Source organism: Pan troglodytes, chromosome 10 (genome assembly GCF_028858775.2).
Source record: "Pan troglodytes isolate AG18354 chromosome 10, NHGRI_mPanTro3-v2.0_pri, whole genome shotgun sequence".
Lineage (NCBI taxonomy): Eukaryota > Metazoa > Chordata > Mammalia > Primates > Hominidae > Pan > Pan troglodytes.
Genome location: NC_072408.2, coordinates 50,804,383 through 50,822,779, shown reverse-complemented (window position 1 = coordinate 50,822,779; position 18,397 = coordinate 50,804,383). Strand labels below are relative to the sequence as shown.

The following is an 18,397-nucleotide window of genomic DNA, read 5'->3' as shown; positions in this document are numbered from 1 at the left end:
AGTATGTTATATGTTAAGGCAAAAATCCAATTTCTTACTAAGAGAGTATAAAATAGAAACATGATCTAATAAAGTCTAAAATGAGGATTCTAACAAGCATTCCTAGATAAAAATCATATTGTTTCATTTTATAACTTGCCTTTTTATTCCTGACAGACTCCAGGTGTATTTGAACGAAAACTCAGTTATTTAAACTGACTTAAAAGTTGTGTCCTTTCATTGTATATATAAAGAAAAACTACTGTAATTAGAAAAACTTTACTTAGAGCTTCTTCTAACTGAAAATTAAGTAGACAAACACTGTATTAAGGGCTGCAAAGCAAGACCCTCAAAAGATCTTTGTATTTAATGCCCACCCTAACATAAGAACACATTTGTTTAAATGTTTTAAATAACATTTCATTTTTGTATAAACTTTCATAGCAAAGAATCTCAAAGGATTTTATGAACACAATGATTAAACAGAAATCATGCATGGATGTTGTGTCCTTCACTTTTAAGTTGCTACCATTTCCCTCATTGTTCAGCGCAAATCTAACTGTAAAATATCTTCTTACAGCAAAAAGACATCTGGTGGTCACTAAGAACAGGAAGGAGGTGGCACACCCAAAGAGAACTATCATGGAGTCTAAGCACAGCTTAGGTTCCAATATCTGAACCACATCCATGGCAAACAAATATAAATAAAATCACCCTTGGCAATCCCTTTGTTTTTTTATTTGTTTGTTTGTTTGTTTTTTAGACAGAGTCTCACTCTGTTGCCCAGGCTGGAGTGCAGTGGTGCAATCACAGAAATCCCTTTAAATTGCCCAAAACATATGGCATCCTTTTGACTTCATGTAGCACAACCCTGAACACTCTAAATTCTACGTTTAATTCTACGTAAGTCCATACATAAATTTATGGGCATTCAAACCATCGTACCCCTTAAAATAACCCTCAAATCCCTAAAGGAATGGAGCTAAGTAAGTGGAAAGTTCTAAAACCTTCTTATTTGCCTGCTCCATGTACTCCTGTTTTATTATTAAACCTCAAGAGTTTTAGTACATATTACCAGATTGAAATTTGCTTGTTGTTGGAGCAAAGAAGAGAAGCATGTGTTGGGGCAAAGGAGAGATAGAGATATTGGTTCTAACAGTCTCTTTTATTTTATCCACTGCAAGAACTTCTCCTTGAACCTGAAGGTGTTTATTAACTTAGGGACCATAGAGCTGATTACTCATGAACTAGGTAAAAGTTATTAATATGTTAGTTTTAAATAAAAAGGTATGTTGAGCAGATTACAGAAAAATATACAGATATGGAAAGAATATGGTTCTGGTATTCTCAAAAAATTCCACCAAAGGATGACTGGAGTGATGGCCTCAGCAAAGTGATGGACTAGCATAGGTCCTATCACTATCCCATTCGGAATCCCCTGTTGTCATCCTGGTTCTGAATCAGCATCATCAACACTCAAAATTATATGATTTTAATTTGTCAAAATGAATCTAAACCATAGTGTCAGCAACAGAAAGCTCTAATTCGGACTTAAAAAATAAGATCACAAAGTCTTTACTTAGACTGGAATCCCCACTTTGAGCACAAATCCCTTTTCTCCCTTGCCTAGGTGCCTAAAATGTAAAAGAGGCCATTTTATTTCACACTTTCAGTGTATCTCAGTGGAGGAAAAAACTACCGTTTGCAGCACCAGACATAAGTGTGAATAGTTTCAGACAGTCAACAATTAATGGGTAAACAGTACTTGGGATTGGGAGACAGACAAGAAAACTAGAGTGCACATTAAGTATTGATGGTCAGATACAATCCTAACCGGATGCCAGAAAAAAAAAAAATACTAATGCTCTTTTCTTTACTACACAGAATGACTTACTTGGCAAAACTACTTTTTAAAAAAGCAGTTCAATTCACCTATCCAGAATGAACATTTGCTTTCCAATCCTTTCATATGCAGCACAAGAATAGATTTAATAAACAATAAAGGAAATTATATTCAGGAAATTATTTTTATGTCAAACATTTTCTAAAATGCTTAAAATAACAAATGTTATTAATAAACATGACTATTTGTTCCACTTATTTTGAAGAGAATTGATGGCATAACCACCAATTGGAAAACTGATGTCATTCTGTAGCCAGGAGAATTTAAATCTTTCAGCATTTTACATTTTGAGGCCCTCTTTTATATACAAAGACATGAATATTTTAATCGGGCATAATATTTTCCAAATATTGTCACAAATAATGGCATCAGGAAACTTCTGAGGAAGGATGTCTAATAATCAGAGTTTACTCAAAAAACCTCCTGGTTTCCACTAATAAACTATAATACATCCATGACATTTTTTCTTTTTTCAGATATAAGCCCTGGAGGAGAACCTATTTACTACCCAATATTGCCCTAAATGTGCCCCTCCCTAGCCCTGAGCCCTTTGATTTTTAGAGTTTTAAAACTATTCTATATAAACAACTTGACAACATATAGCTATGAAGTGTGGCTTTTCTTGCTGTAAATACTCAAACTTAACAATTTTCGGGGATGAAGCACTGACAACTCTACTTTCATCCATGACCTGTAAATCTGTGTTACTGTGTTTAACTGTCACCACCTTTCAAATATATTTCATAACAAGAGGAAAGGGAAAGCTAATTTCTTCCATTATGGGCTGAGGGGCAAAATCACAATCTGATTTATTATTGTGATACTATGTAATTGGTGATCCAATTGGCCCTCATTATTTTCTTCTAGTCAACGAAAGGTAGGAGTCTGAAGGTAGGAGTCTGAAGATTTTGGGCAATTTTTTCTCTTTCACAAGTTCATAGATGATTAAAGTGATACTTGGGACAAAAACAAAATGAGCAAATGAAATAGTCATTGAGAAAAACAACTGGAATCCCCATAGCCACCTCATTAGCTTATTAGGAGGATTAAAGGAGCTATTTTGAAAATGGCTGCTAACCTATAAAGCAGTACAGAACATGGAATGTAAGCTCTACAAGGGCCGAGACAGTCATCTGTTTTGTTAACTGATTATGCCAATGGCCTAGAACAGAGCCTGATACATGGGAGACACTCAGTAAGCATGTGCTGAATGAATGAAATATATGGTATATTTAATAGTAGGTAACAAAAATAACGAAAAATAATGAAACCAAAATGCATGCAGAAGCATAAATCCCGCAGTTAAACGGTGCTATATTTCACCAATGAACTTAAAAATAACTCTGGGGCTTTCTTATTCAAATTTAGATGTGGTGCACTCAACAAATTAAGGCTGGGAAAAAAGTGGGTAGTCAACATGCAGAAATTACTAAAATCAGATTTTGTGGTCCACTCCCAAGTTAGTGTCTAAAGGATCAGAACTGGTTGTTCGATAACATTTCAGAAAAATATGGTATTATCTTCCCGAAAACAAAGCTTCTCCAACTCTTATGCTGTCCCCAGAACACCAAATCACTATTTCATCCTCACCTAATTTCCACCTGATAGAAAAAATTGTTGGCAGTCCATTATAACTTCATAATTGTACACTGCATAAAATAATTCCCACATTTGGTAAGGCAAGAATCTGTAATTTAAATAAAACCGGGGCAATGTTCAGAAAACTACATTCTTTATCCAATTATAAAAATAAATCAATATAAATTCTGGTTTTTAAGCAGCATATTTGTGGGGTCAAATTCATGAGATTTTAGTTTTCTTCTTTAGATATTTTTCTAGTTTCAGAAACTAATGTTTTCTTTACAAGAATAATTTGTTAGAAAACAAAGGTTGTTTGTTCAAATGAAAATTAATCTAGAACATCATATCTTCAATGAGTATTGAATAAAATATTTGGAAAAATACATGCTTAAACTGTATTAGAATACTTCAAAAGGGAATATAAATTCTTACAACCCTCGTAATTATTCCAAAAACAATGTTTGCAATTGGACACTTTAGTTAAGTGTACAAGAATGAATATGTTCTAGAAAATAAAAAGAATGTACTTAGGAAAACTTTTAACCTTTAGTTGCAATATTTTGAAATAAATAAATATAGTAAATTATTTTTGAGGGTTATTGAAATAACTGCTCTTGATTTGCATTTATTTTATTTAAATGTAATCTGTGAAATCTGCAAAGGTTAAAATTAAATATCTTTTCATGGCGGAGACAATTACGATTAGAAAAAGCTTAGGAATCCTTGAAAAATAACTTCTATCAACACAATGCCAAGCCACCAAAAGTTATGCAAATCAACAAATTTTCTGGAAAATGTTATTTTTATGAAATATAATTTATTAACTCTCTTCCAAGTGAACCTGCTTTATGCCTAATTTTTCTAACACTTCAAAAAGAACAGAGAGGCCCAAATTTCCATAAACTTTGCCTTAACTGTTTGTTCCTCTTTCAGGGTGCAAAAAAGGCTCCCTAGCATTTAGGTTTTACACTAGGTGAATGAGACCGGTGTTCATATAGTTATATTTGTTCCATTCTGTTAGTAACCATTTCAAAGTGAAAGACCAAGACAGGTTCTAAACATGTTAAATTCTATAAAGCCATTAGCAATAAATTTGATCCGGCAGTTTGCTGGGACAATGGAAACTGCTGAAAAAGCGTCTATTAGTCATTCTGGACAAACCCATCGGGATTAAAAGAATGAGTTAAGATCGTTTAAGGACGCAGCCAAAAAAAAAAAAATCCAATTGGGTCTCAGTTTCTGTGTCTCTAAGAGGCTCTTCCCTTTTATCACTGACAATTTCAGGGAGCCCTACATAACATTTGCTAATATTTGAGTAAATTGTCGTCATCCTTCTTCCCAGTCCCACTAGTTAGGTTTTATACGGTGATTAAAATAAACCCAAACTGCCCTTCTTTCGGTAAATTCTTATTTATTGGTGAACTTCCTACTCCAGTTGCCAATTCAGCTGTTTTTCAGCTCAGCACAAATAAAAAGTCGGCCTTCATTTCTTTGCGCCTAAAGTGATCCAAAATTTAAGAGTGGAGAAAGCCAGAACTTTGCGCAACTCTCCTTCCAAAGATCTTTGCGCGCGTTCCTGAGATACCCCGACCATCCTAACAGTTTGAGTGGCAAAATCTCCCCAAGTTGGGCCGCGCAAATCTCTCCTTGTCAAGAACTTTTCTGAAAGCTGGTGTCGTGCAGCCCGGGAGACAGGAGCGGGCAGGTTAGAAACTTTGAACTTGGTGAAACCTCTTGAGACTGATCCAGGCAGGCCGTAGAACCCTCAGAGTTTCCCATTTAAGGCCAAAAAGTTAAGCAGCCCTACCACCTGTTGAAAGAAGGGAACAGCAAAGAAGCTGGTGGAATGGGATGGGATGGGGCAAAAAAGAATCACAGAAAGTGGTGTGCCTCCGCCTGGGCCCCCTACTCCCGAAGTGGCATCTCCACTAAAGCTCGAGATGCTCCAGGAAGTTCCCAAACCGGCTCTCCCTGGGCGCAGTGCGCACCGCCGGCGCTCCCAGATCCCGGGACCACCCGGCCTGGGGGCGCGGGCGCGGCTGGGGAGGGAGGGGAGAGCTGGCTCACCTGGCGCTGAAGGCTGGAAGGTACAGTCTCGGTCCCCCGGAGCCCGGCCCGGCAGCCTCGCACTGTCCGCAGAGGGACTGAACACTTGAAAAGCCCACCGCGTTCCGTAGGGCGCCCCGGCGGGGCTAACTTGTTCGGCTGCGGGGCACAGCTTTAGGGGAACTGGGCTAGCGGGCAGGGGCCGGAGCTGCGCGCCCGCGGTGGCCAGGGCGGTCGCCGGGTCGTGGGGCGCGGGCGGCTGCAGCCTGGGCGTTGGGGCGCCCCCGACCCGCAGCAAATTCTCGATTAGGAAACTCTTGCCCAGGTTGCCAAAGCCGGGCGCAGCGGGGAGGTTGAGGAGCGCGGAGGAAGCCACAACGTCCCAGTACGCACCGGCGTGGGCTGCCACCGCGCTGGGGAGCATAGTGCGGCGCCAACCGATCTGCTGCGCGTCCGCCTTGCGCCCGCCTGTCGCCCGGGCGCTCCGCACCGCGCCCAGAGCCGCAGCTTCTCGCCGCCGCCTCCCGCAGGGCTGGAGCGCGCGGAGCCGGGCGGGGAGGAGAGGCCACCCGGGACGGCGGCGGACTTGGAACGATATTATTTATTTGCGTTGGGCGTTTTTTTAAGGGATAGGAGGAGTGAGTGTGGGAGGGGGAAGCTGTGAGTTTCTCTGGCCGACAGCGTAGGCTCTGGGAGCGCCGGGGGGAGTCTTTCCCCCTCTCTATGCAGATCTGGACGGGTTTTTTTTTTTTTTTTTTTTCTGGACGGACGGAAGGTGTGTCCAGCCCATCCATTCATGTCACCAGCCCCACAAAGTGACAGACGCGGCCAACAATAAGGGTAGTGCTGTGGCAAGGGGAGGAGACTCGTAGTGGGAGGAGGTGGGCGTGGAGGCGACGTGAATCGGGCGCGCTCGCCACCTCCCCGCTGCCGTGCAGAGCCGTGGCACTCTCGCTAGAGCCCAGGCAGTCCCCCAGGCGCGGGGTCGGGTGGACGCTGGCCTGGAGCGCCCGGAGGGCGGGGTGGGGGTGGGGGGGACGCGCTGGCGTCTGGGGTGTCTCCGCGTACTACTGTTGGGCGAACCCTGGCTCTCCGGTGTTGGTTGTCACTTGAGCAACTGATGGGCTTCCAGGGGAAGTAAACGGAGTCGCTAGTGGCTGGAGGGGCTGTTATCAGGGTCAGTGGAAGGTATCACCGAGACTGTTGTAGCTGTGCCGCCCTTGAAAAGTTACCTCTGAAAGAGTGGGTTGTTTGCGTATTAAATGAGGCCCTTATGTTATAAGGGAGAAGGAGATGTGTTTTTCTCGGAGACCTTTTAAGAAATTTCTGTTTCCAGTGACTCATTTCCGGTCACCTTTTAATAAGATTTGTTTTTAAGGATTGTGGGGAGAGCTGCTTACAGCTCCTTCACTCTAGAAGAGAGGATCTAATACATTTTGATCTAGAGAAGAAGCTCATACTCGGAGTTGGTTAAATGCCAAATGACAGATGGTTGCGTCCAAAACCTAGAGGGAAAAAACCACCAGCAGGTCCTCCTAGATATTGGTAGTTGTGTACGTCTCTGCAGGGAGACGGGGATGAAAACACTGCGTTACTTAGGATTACAGCTGGTCTTTTTTTTTCTTCTGAAAATTTAAGTATTTTAAAATTTATTAACAGTTTGCTAAGTGGGAACTGGACAGATGAAAAGCATGGTTGTGTGTGTGTGTGTGTGTGTAAATAAAGCTTGCTTTTTAACCACAAGATGACTTTGGGAAGGCTGCTCCTTTAGGAAACTCTGTAACAGTGGAGTGTTAAAACTGTGAACTCTCTGCCAATTAACACTTACCATTGCTACTCTCCTGTCCAAATTTAGATGAATTTATTCAGAATGAGATTTTTTAAGGATGTCTGTGAAGTTTGGAGCCACATTATATTTTTCCTCTTTATCCTAAGAATAATTTGGTTTCTGGCCTCAGTTTAGTTAAAAGCTAGCTAGAGTTGCCAGGTTAGTGAGATAAATATTCTTCTTAAGTTCACTTTATGGTGAATTTAAATGTCCAGCTTCATCAAAGATGAGCGTAGGTAACTAAATTAATAAAGTTTGGGTTTTTTTTCTAAGCTGGTGGACAATTTTATGACCTGCCGCTAAATGGGAGGAAAGTTATTTGCAAGACTGATTTATACTACCGATGTTCGTTCACTTGTTGATTTAGTCAGCAGACCTTTACTGAGCATTTCATATTTATTGAACACTTGTGGTGGTCTTGCGAATACATAGAAGAAAGATCTGGTCCTTGCCTCGTGGGAATTCACAGCCTACTGGGAGGAGAAAAACAAGGAACATCTGAGGAAGGACTTCTAATTTGGAAGGAAAAACGTGAGAGAAAACTTTCTAAAGACAGTCTGTATTGTCATTCAGTTCGAAGAATTTTTTAATTTCCATCTTGATTTCAGTTTTGACCCAATGATCATTCAGGAGCAGGTTATTTAATTTCCATGTATTTGCATGGTTTTGAAGGTTCCCTTTGGAGTTGATTTTCAGTTTTATACCACTGTGATCTGAGAGAGTGCTTGATATAATTTCAATTTTCTTAAATTTATTGAGGCTATTTTGGAGAAAGTTCTATGCACTGATAAATAGAATGTATATTCTGCGGTTGTTGGGTAGAATGTTCTGTAAATATCTGTTAAGTCCATTTGTTCCAGGTTATAGTTTAAATCCATTGTTTTTTTTTGCTGACTTTCTGTCTTGATGACCTGTCCAGTGCTATTAGTGGAGTATGAAGTCCCTCCACTACTATTGTGTTGCTATCTATCTCATTTCTTAGGTCTATTAGTAATTGTTTTATAAAATTAGGAGCTCCAGTATTAGGTGCCTGTCAAAACCTCTGGGATACAACAAAGGCGTGCTAAGAGGAAAGTTCATAGCCCTGAATACCTACATCAAGAAGTACGAGAGAGCACAAACAGACAATCTAAGGTCACACCTCAAGGAACTAGAGAAACAAGAACAAAACCCAAACCCAGCAGAAGAAAGGAAATAACCAAGATCATCGCAGAACTAAATGAAATTGAAACAAACAAAGAAAATACAAAAGATAAATGAAACAAAAAGCTGGTTCTTTGGAGAGATAAATAAAATTGATAGCCCATTAGCAAGATTAACCAAGAAAAGAAGAGAGAAAATCCAAACAAGCTCAATTAGAAACATAATGGAAGATATTACAACTGACACTACAGAAATACAAAACATCATTTAAGGCTACTATGAATATCTTTATGCACACAAACTAGAAAACCTAGAGGAGATGGATAAATTCCTGGAAAGATACAACCCTCCTAGCGTAAATCAGGAAGAATTAGATATCCTGAACGGACCAATAATAAGCAGTGAGATTGAAATGGCAATTTAAAATTTACTGACAAAAACATTCCAGTACCAGATGGATTCACAGCAGAATTCTACCAGACATCCAAAGAATTGGTACCAATCCTATTGACACTATTCCACAAGATAAAGAGGGAATCCTCCCTAAATCATTCTATGAAGCCAGGATCACCCTAATACCAAAACCAGGGAAGGACATTACCAAAAAAGAAAACTACAGACCATTATCTCTGATGAACATAAATGCAAAAATCCTTAACAAAATACTATCTAACCAAATCCAACAAGACAGCAAAGAAAAAAAAAAAAATCCACCATGATCAAGTGGGTTTCATATCAGGGATGCAGGGATGGCTTAACATGCAAGTCAGTAAATGTGATACACCACATAAACAGAATTAAAAACAAAAATTGCATGATCACCTCAATAGACACAGAAAAAGCATTCAGCAAAATCCAGCATTCCTTTATGATTAAAATTCTCAGCAAAAGCGGCATACAAGGGACATATCTCAACGTAATAAAAGCCATCCATCTCTGACAAACCCACAGCCAACATAATACTGAATGGGGAAAAGTTGAAAGCATTCCTTCTGAGAACTGGAACAACATAAGGATGCCCATTCTCACCATTTCTCTTCAACGTAGTACTGGGAGTCCTAGCCAGAGCAATCAGACAAAAGAAAGAAATAAATGGCATCCAAATCAGCAAAGAGGAAGTCAAACTGCCGCTGTTGGCTGATGATAGGATTGTTTCCCTAAAAATCCCTAAAGACTCCTCCAGAAAGCTCCTAGAACTGATAAAAGAATTCAGCAAAGATTCCAGATACAAAATTAATGTACACAAATTAGTAGCTCTTCTATACATCAACAGCGACCAAGATGAGAATCAAATCAAGAACTCAACCTCTTCTACAATAGCTGCAATAAAATAAAATAAAATAAAATATTTAGGAATGTACCTAACCAGTGAGGTGAGAGACCTCTACAAAGAAAACTGCAAAACGCTGCTGGAAAAAATCATAGACAACACAAACAAATGGAAACACATCTCATGCTCATGGATGAGTAGAATCAGTATTGTGAAAATGACTATACTGCCAAAAGCAATCTACAAATTAAACACAATTCTTACCAAAATACCACCATTATTCTTCCCAAAATTAGAAAAAACAATCCTAAAATTCGTATGGAACTAAAAAAGAGCCCACATAGCCAAAGCAAGACTATGCAAAATGAACAAATTTGGAGGCATCACATTACCTGACTTCGAACTATGTAAGGCCACAGTCACCAAAACAGCATGTTACTGGTATAAAAATAGGCACATAGACCAGTGGAACAGAATAGAGAACCCAAAAATAAACCCCAATACTTACAGCCAATTGCTCTTTGACAAAGCAAACAAAAACATAAAGTGGGGATAGGACACCCTATTCAACAAATGGTGCTGGGATAATTGGCTAGCCACCTGTAGGAGAATGAAACTGGATCCTCACCTCTCACCTTATATAAAAATCACCTCAACTGGATCAAGGACTTAAATCTAAGACCTGAAACGATAAAAATTCTAAAAGATAACATTGGAAAAACCCTTCTAGACATTGGCTTAGGCAAGGATTTTATGACCAAGAAGCCAAAAGCAAATGCAACAAAAACAGATAAATAGCTGGGACTAAAGAGCTGGGACTGCTGAGCTTTTGCACAGCAAAGGCACAGTCAGCAGAGTAAACAGACAACCCACAGATTGGGAGAAAATCTTTACAAACTATACATCTGGCAAAGGACTAATATCCAGAATATACAACGAGCTCAAACAAATTAGCAAGAAAAAAACAATCTCATCAAAAAGTGGGCTAAGGACGTAAATAGAAAATTCTCAAAAGAAGATATACAGATGCCCAACAAACATATGAAAAAGTGCTCAACATCACTAATGATCAGGGAAATACAAATCAAAACCACAATGCGATACCACCTTACTCCTGCAAAACTGGCCATAATCAAAAAAAAAAAAAAATAGATGTTGGCATGGATGTGGTGAACAGGGAACACTTCTACACTATGTACTGAACGTAAACTAGTACAGCCACTATGGAAAACAGTGTGGACATTCCTTAAAGAACTGAAAGTAGAACTACCATTTGATCCAGCAGTCTCACTACTGGGTATCTACCCAGAGGAAAACCAGTCATTATACGAACACGCATGTTTATAGCAGCACAATTCACGATTGCAAAAATGTGGAACCAACCTAAATACCCACCAATCAATGAATGGATAAAGAAACTGTGGTATATACGTATACATACACACACACACACACACACACACGTTCCATATATATATTCCAACATATATATATATATATATATATATATGTATGATGGAATACTACTGAGCCATAAAAAGGAATGAATTAGTGTCATTTGCAGCAACCTGGATGAGATTGGAGACTGTTCTAAGTGAAGTAACTCAGGAATGGAAAACCAAACATCGTATGTTCTCACTCATATATGGGAGCTAACCTATGAGGATGCAAAGGCATACGAATGACACAGTGGACTTTGGGGACTCAGGGGGAAAGTCTGAGTAGGGAGTGAGGGATAAAAGACTACAAATTGGGTGCCATGTATACTGTTCAGGTGATGGGTGCACCAAATTCTCACAAATCACCACTAAAGAACTTACTCAGGTAACCAAACACCACCTGTTCCCCAATAACCTATGGATATAAAAAAAATAAAAGTAAAGGCAGTCTCACTGAACTGAGTTTTCTTGTTGTTGTTGAGTTGTTTTTTTTTTTTTAAAGACCGAATCTGACTTTGTCACCCAGACTGGAGTGCAGACACAATTCTTGAACTTCTGGAATTCCTGGCCTCGGTCAAGTAATCCTCCCACCTGAGTCTCCCCAAGTGCTGGGATTACAGGCATGAGCTGCTGCACTGGGCCCTGAACTGAATATTAAAGGTGAATAGTGGTTGGGGATAAGATGTGAAGTAGTAAAATTTGAGATTGAGCAGGGAAAAGAGTGACTACATGATTATTGTCATCACCATATCATAGTCACCATGCAGCCAGGCACAGTACAGGCATACCTCAGAGATATTGTGGATTCAGTTCTAGACCACCACCATAAAGTGAATATCAAAAACAAGCAGGTCACACAATATTTTTTGTTTTCCAGAGCATGTAAAAGTTATGTTTACACTCTGCTGTAGTCTGTTAAGTGTGCAATATCATTATGTCTTTTAAAAAGTATATACCTTAATTTAAAAATACTTTATTGTTAAAAAGTGCTAACGTTCATTTGATCTTTCAGCGAGTTATAATATTTTTGCTGGTGGAAGGTCTTGCCTTGACATTGATTGTTGCTGACTGACCAGGGTGGTAATTGCTAAGGATTGAGGTAGCTGTGGCAATTTCTTAACATAAAACAGCAATGAAATTTGCCATACCAATGGACTCTTTCTTTCAGGAAAGATTTGTCTATAGCATGAAATGCTAGTTGATAGCATAGCATTTTACCCATTGTAGAACTTATTTCAAAATTGGAGTCAATCCTTTTAAACCTTGCCACTACTTTACCAAATGAGTTTATGCAATGTTCTAAATCCTTTGTGGCCGTTTCAACAATGCTCACAGTATCTTCACCAACAGTAGATTCCATCTCAAGAACCCACTTTCTTTGCGTATCACTGAGAAGCAACTCCCCATCTGTTCAAGTTTGATCATGAGATTGGGACAATTCAGTCACATCTTCGGGTTCCATTTTTAAATTCTAGTTCTCTTGCTACTTGTAGCACATCTGCAGTTACTTCCTCCACTAATGTGTTGAACCCCTTAAAGTAATGCATGAAGGTTGGAATTAACTTATGCTAAACTTCTCTTAATATTATTTTGACCTCTTCCCATGAATCATGAATGTTCTTAATGGAATCTATAATGGTGAATCCTTTCCAGAATGTTTTCAATTTACTTTGCCCTGATCCATCAGAGAAATCATCTTTGTGGCAGCTATAGCCTTACAAATTGTTTTAAAGAATAAGACTTAAAAGTTGAAATGACTCCTTGATCCATGGGCTGCAGAAGGGATATTGTATTAGCAAAGTGGAAACAACATTAATCTCCTTATATAGTTCCATGAGAGCTCTTTGATGAGGAGGTGCATTGTCAATCAGCAGTAATATTTTGAAAGAAATCTTAAGGGCCCTAGGATTTTTCATAAGAGTAAATGACCATTGGCTTCAACTTAAAGTCACCGGCTGCATTACCCCCTAACAAGAGAGTCAGCCTGTCTTTTGAAGCTTTGAAGCCAGGCACTGACTTCTCCTCTCTGGCTATGAAAGTCCTACATGGCATCTTCTTCTAACAGAAGACTGTTTCATTTACATTGAAAACCTGTTGTTTAGTGTAGCCACCTCCATTGATGATCTTAGCTAGATCTTCTGGAACACATGCTTCAGCTTCTTCATCAGCACTTGGCACTTCACTTTTACACTTTTGTGTTATGGAGATGGCTTCTTTCCTTAAACCTCATGAATCAATTTCTGTTAGTTTCAGATTTTATTCTGTAGCTTCCTCACCTCCCACAACCTTCATAGAATTGAAGAAAGTTGGGGCCTTTCTCTGGTTAAAGCTTTGGCTTAAAGAAATATTGTAGCTGGTTCGGTCTTCTATCCAGACCACTTAAACTTTCTCTATATCAGCAATAAGGCTGTTTTATTTCCTTATCATGTGTGGGTTCCCTAGAGTAGCACTTGCATTCATAACTTGGCTGTTTGGTGCAAGAGGCCTAGCTTTTGGCCTGTCTTGACTTTTGACATGCCTTCCTCACTAAGCTTAATCATTTTTAGCTTTTGATTTAAAGTGAGAGTTGTGTGACTTTTCCTTTCACCTGAACACCTACAAACTAGGCTTATTAATTGGCTGAATCTTGTTGTGTCTCAGGGAATAGGAAAGCTTGAGGAGAGGCAGAGAGGTGGGAAAACAGCCAACAGCCAGTTGGTGGAGTGGTCAGAACACATACAACATTTATCGATTAAGTTTACTGTCTTACATGGGCACAGTTCTTGGTGCCCCCAAACAATTACACTAATAATGTCAAAGATCACAGATCACCATAACAGATATAATAATAATGAAAACTTTCAAAATATTGCAAGAATTACCAAAATGTGACACAGAGACACAAAGTGAACACATGCTGTTGGAAAAATTGTACTGATAGCCTTGCTCAGTGATAGCCATGCAGAGTTGACACAAACCTTCAATTTGTAAAATATGCAATTTCTGTGAAGCACAATGAAGCAAAGTGGAATAAAACAATAAAACAAGGTTTGCCTATACTAAACACTTTATACATATTAACTCATTTATCTTCACAATAATACTATAAGGTTGGTACTACTATTATCCCAGTTTTACTGATGGGCACATAGAATTTAAGTAACTTTCCTAAGGCAGCACAACTATCAGAGTGATGAGGCTGAGATGCAATGATCCAAGCTGGATGATCCCAAAGCTTTGCTGTTAACCTTTAAGTTCAACTAGTTGCCCTTCATGAACCTGATATTCCATGCAATATCATGTCACCTGGCTATCCTTAGATGAAAATGAGGCTGAAAAACAAGTATTCCATTTTTCTTTAGTGCATGGTAGCAAGGAATATTTGAGTCAAGAATTACTGTTGGGTCAGCAAACTTGCCACAGCCGGAGAGGAGGAAATTGGAAACATCTAGAGGCGAAATGATGTGAAATTTAATGAAATGGGTCAGGCGAGGTGGCTTACACCTGTAATTCTAGCACTTTGGGAGGCCGAGGTCGGAGGATCACTTTAGCCCAGGAGGTCAAGGATGCAGTGAGCTGTTATTGTGCCACTGCACTCCAGCCTGGGTGACAGAGTGAAACTTTGTCTCAAAAAAAAAAAAAAAAAAAAAAAAAAAAAGAAATGAATGGCAAAAAGATTTAAATGAAGAAAGAAAATGTTGCCAGGGTTGAATCTGTAGGACTGGATGATTTTATAGGGCAGTTCTTAACTGGAGATAACTGGAGACAGTCTCCCCCTCCCCAGGGGACATTTGGCAATGTCTGGATATTTTTTGAGATTGTCATAAACATGGGAAGGGGTTCCCTACTGGTATCTAGCAGCTGAAGGCCAAGGATGCTGCTAAACATCCTACAATGTGCAGAACCTCTCCCACAACAAATAATTATCTGGCCCAAAATGTCAGTAGTGCTGAGGCTGAGACCCTTAGTTATAGAGGATAAGGGAAGAATGTAGGATCACTTCATTTTCTGGTTTGGTGACCGGGGAAGATGCCCACTTACCAAAATGGAGACTTAAAGGAAGAACAGCAGGTTTTACATCGGGGTCTGAACAAAAAGATGGAGATAGATCTGCTGGTTATTTATGGAATGTTCCAGGGAGAATATTTAGTGAGAAGAGAAATGACTTAAGAACAAAGTGCAGGGGGATGCCAACATTTAAGGAAATGAATAAAAGAAAGAGGACCTGTGCGTGACTGAAAATAAGCAGCCAGGATTTGAAGACAAACCAAGAGAGAATGGTGCCATGGAAGACACAGGAGAGAGTGTCAGAAAGAAGGATGGCAGACTTTGGTAAAGAACTGCTGTATTCTCACCAGTTTATTTTTCCAACTGGAAGACAGCTACAATGTATGTTCCAGCCTTTCTTGTAGGCTGTGTTATGGCCAATGGAATAAAGGTAGAAGGATAAATTTCTCGCTGGCCCTGTCCCCTTCTAACAACTCAAACAATCTTCCACACTCTTGACTCCTCAGCTGCCAGATGCAGAGCTCCAGTGGAGGGCCTTAAGTCCATAGGAGATGGTGGAGCCACAAGATGAAAGGAGCCTAAGGCCCCGGGTCACAAGGAAGGACAACAAGCAAATACATGAGGAGATCATGACCTAAATGAAAACTAAACTTTTATTGGGTAATCCCATTAAGATTTAGGAGTTGGTTTCTACAGCTTATCCTCACCGACCTTAATATACTAACTCTAAAAATGCCTCAGACCAAAAAAAAAGTAACTTGGTCATGAGTGACTTGGGCAAGAGCCTCTTTTCATGGGAGCAAGGGAGCCAGAAACTAGTTTATGGACTGCTGAATGCCAATAGAAGGTAAAAGGTGGAGAGGGTGAGGTTGAAGAAACACAAAGGGAAAGCTAAAGGAAATCATGTGGTTAAAAGAAAGAGTCAAGGATATTTATATGATGAGAGAAAAGGGGCACTGCAGAGGAGAGGCTGAAGGTCAAGGATAGATGGGGGTGTTTGAGGAAGCAAAGTTCTTGAGGAGGAAGGAAGAAGTAGGATCCATAGTCCAAGTGGGGCAATTAAAATTGAACAAAGAAGGGGCAAAGTTTTTCCTCACATGAGAGAAAAGAGATAAAAATATATGGATTCAGAGAGACTTTGTGGGGAGGGGGAAGAAAAACATTAGAATTCTTGCCTCATGATTTCTGGGGTTTTTTTGGTGAAGAAGCCGTGAGAATAGAGGAAAGAAAATGGGCTCTGTGTTAAGAGATCTGGGTTTGAAATTCATCTGTACAACTGATTAGCTATGTGTGGTAGATCAATTTCATTTATAGTCCAAATTTATGAGTTCCCTCCCCGCTACAATTTTGTAGTTCACTCTCATTCTGACTCTGGGCTCAATCATGGGACTTCCTTCAGCCCATAGGATAGCAAGCAGAGGCTTGAAGGACATTTGGGTGTTTCTACTTCCTTTCATGGACTCTTGTAGTTTCTGTGAAAATAGACCTGGTGTAGCCCATGGAAGGAGATAAGAGACCACATAGAATAAAGCAGGATTGTCCCAAGATCCCAGCTGACCTGCCAGCTGACAGCAGATGCATGACTGAGTCCAGTCCAGAGCAGCAGAACCAGCCAATGGACCCAGAACTCATAAGAAATTATTCTAGTTAATTATTTTAAGCCAATAAACTGGGGTGGTTTGTTATACAAGTATACTGGACACTCATGGGACAGTTGTTTAACCTCTCTTAGAATCCATTTTCTCTCAGGTGAAATGGGATATTTATCCCTAACTCATAGCGCTATTTTGATGTGTAAACACGATAATGCATTCAAAACATCTTTCTCAGTGTCTGACACTTAAAAGCAAATCAGAGTCATTGTTAACAGAAAGTTAAAAATGAGGTCATCAGCTGAGATTGAGGGCAAGAGACTAGAGTAAGTTGTAGTGAGGAGCGGAACTAGGGGAAGGTCTGAAATAGCCATCTGAGAAGTAAGAGAATGTAGTATGTATTATTCTGTTTTCACACGGCTATAAAGAACTGCCCAATGCTGGATAATTTATAAAGAAAAGGGGTTTAATTGGTTCATAGTTCCGCAGGGTTGGGAAGGCTTACAACGGGAAACTTTGTAACTTACAGAAAACTTACAACAATCATGGCAGGAGGGGAAGAGGCACATCTTTTTTTTTTTTTTTTCTATTTTGAAAAAGCTATTTACTTTTTTCCAAATATTATTCTAAACAGGTGTTTTACAGATAAGAGTCAATATGAAGTCAAACATTCTATAGAAGAAAATCATTTTTACAGAAATTAAGAATAATTTTAACAGAAGAAAAACCTCCCATCTGTCTAGATGTGGCTGTGTTCCATGGGAAAATTTCAGCATCCAAAGTGCAAAGAAAAAAATGACTGTGGCTTTTCTTACCACAGAAAATATTGACCATCTTCCCTTATAGCCTATTCTTTATTGTTAGTTGGGATGCCAAAGGACGACATATTGACCTTTAGAAGTTGGGCTCCACTGGACAAGTTTGGGAGTATGGGGGTCAAGCATCAGAATGAATTCAATTTTAAAAGAAAAATTGACTTTGACCCCAAATTAACCCAAGGTTCAGCCAATGGCACATCAGAGATAAATACGAGTTGTACTTTCACATTTACAAGGTTGTGCCACTCAACACTATTAAAGACCTAATCATCCAAATCAAAGCTACGCATACTCCCATCACTAGTTCTGTCCTCAATGCATCCCATTTTTATGAAAGCTCCATATTATAGCTCAGTTCATAATGGGGAATGAGCACTTCCAGTTCTTAGAAGGAGGCATCCTAAATCTTCTGGTGTAATCGTTTCTTCGCCCCACCCTCCCACTTCCCACCCTGAGACAAGCCAATCTTATCAGATAGGTAGGGTTTCTGTCATTGTCTCATGGAAATCAGTTTGAATGAAACTAGAGAAAGATCGTTCATTCCATGAGCAGCATTTGGCTTTAAGCCAAAGGGATAATAACCCCCTTCCCCCAAAAGAATCACAATCAATTCCATACTAACCCTTCTACTCCTGGAAAGATGTCTCATCTAAAAGCTCCCAACAGTGACCAGAACAAGGTACTGATATTATGTGACTCGAGGAGAAGGAAGGGGAGATATATAAAATTTTAGTAAAACCCTCATGCAAAATTAAACGAGTAAAAGCCTGGAGAATGCTAAAAATAGTAATGAGGAGGCTGTAGAGCAGAG

General features: G+C 39.6%; 1 protein-coding gene across 1 annotated transcript in view; it reads right to left on the bottom strand.

The window, feature by feature from the left end:
• DBX2 (developing brain homeobox 2) overlaps positions 1-6,105 on the bottom strand; it is a 36,828-nt gene extending 30,723 nt beyond the window's left edge. Inside the window, exon 1 of the mRNA XM_522363.7 lies at positions 5,531-6,105. Within this exon, the coding sequence (XP_522363.4) occupies positions 5,531-5,933 (403 nt within the window). The 5' untranslated portion in view covers positions 5,934-6,105. The remainder of the gene's footprint in view (positions 1-5,530) is intronic.
• Positions 6,106-18,397: the final 12,292 nt, after the last annotated feature.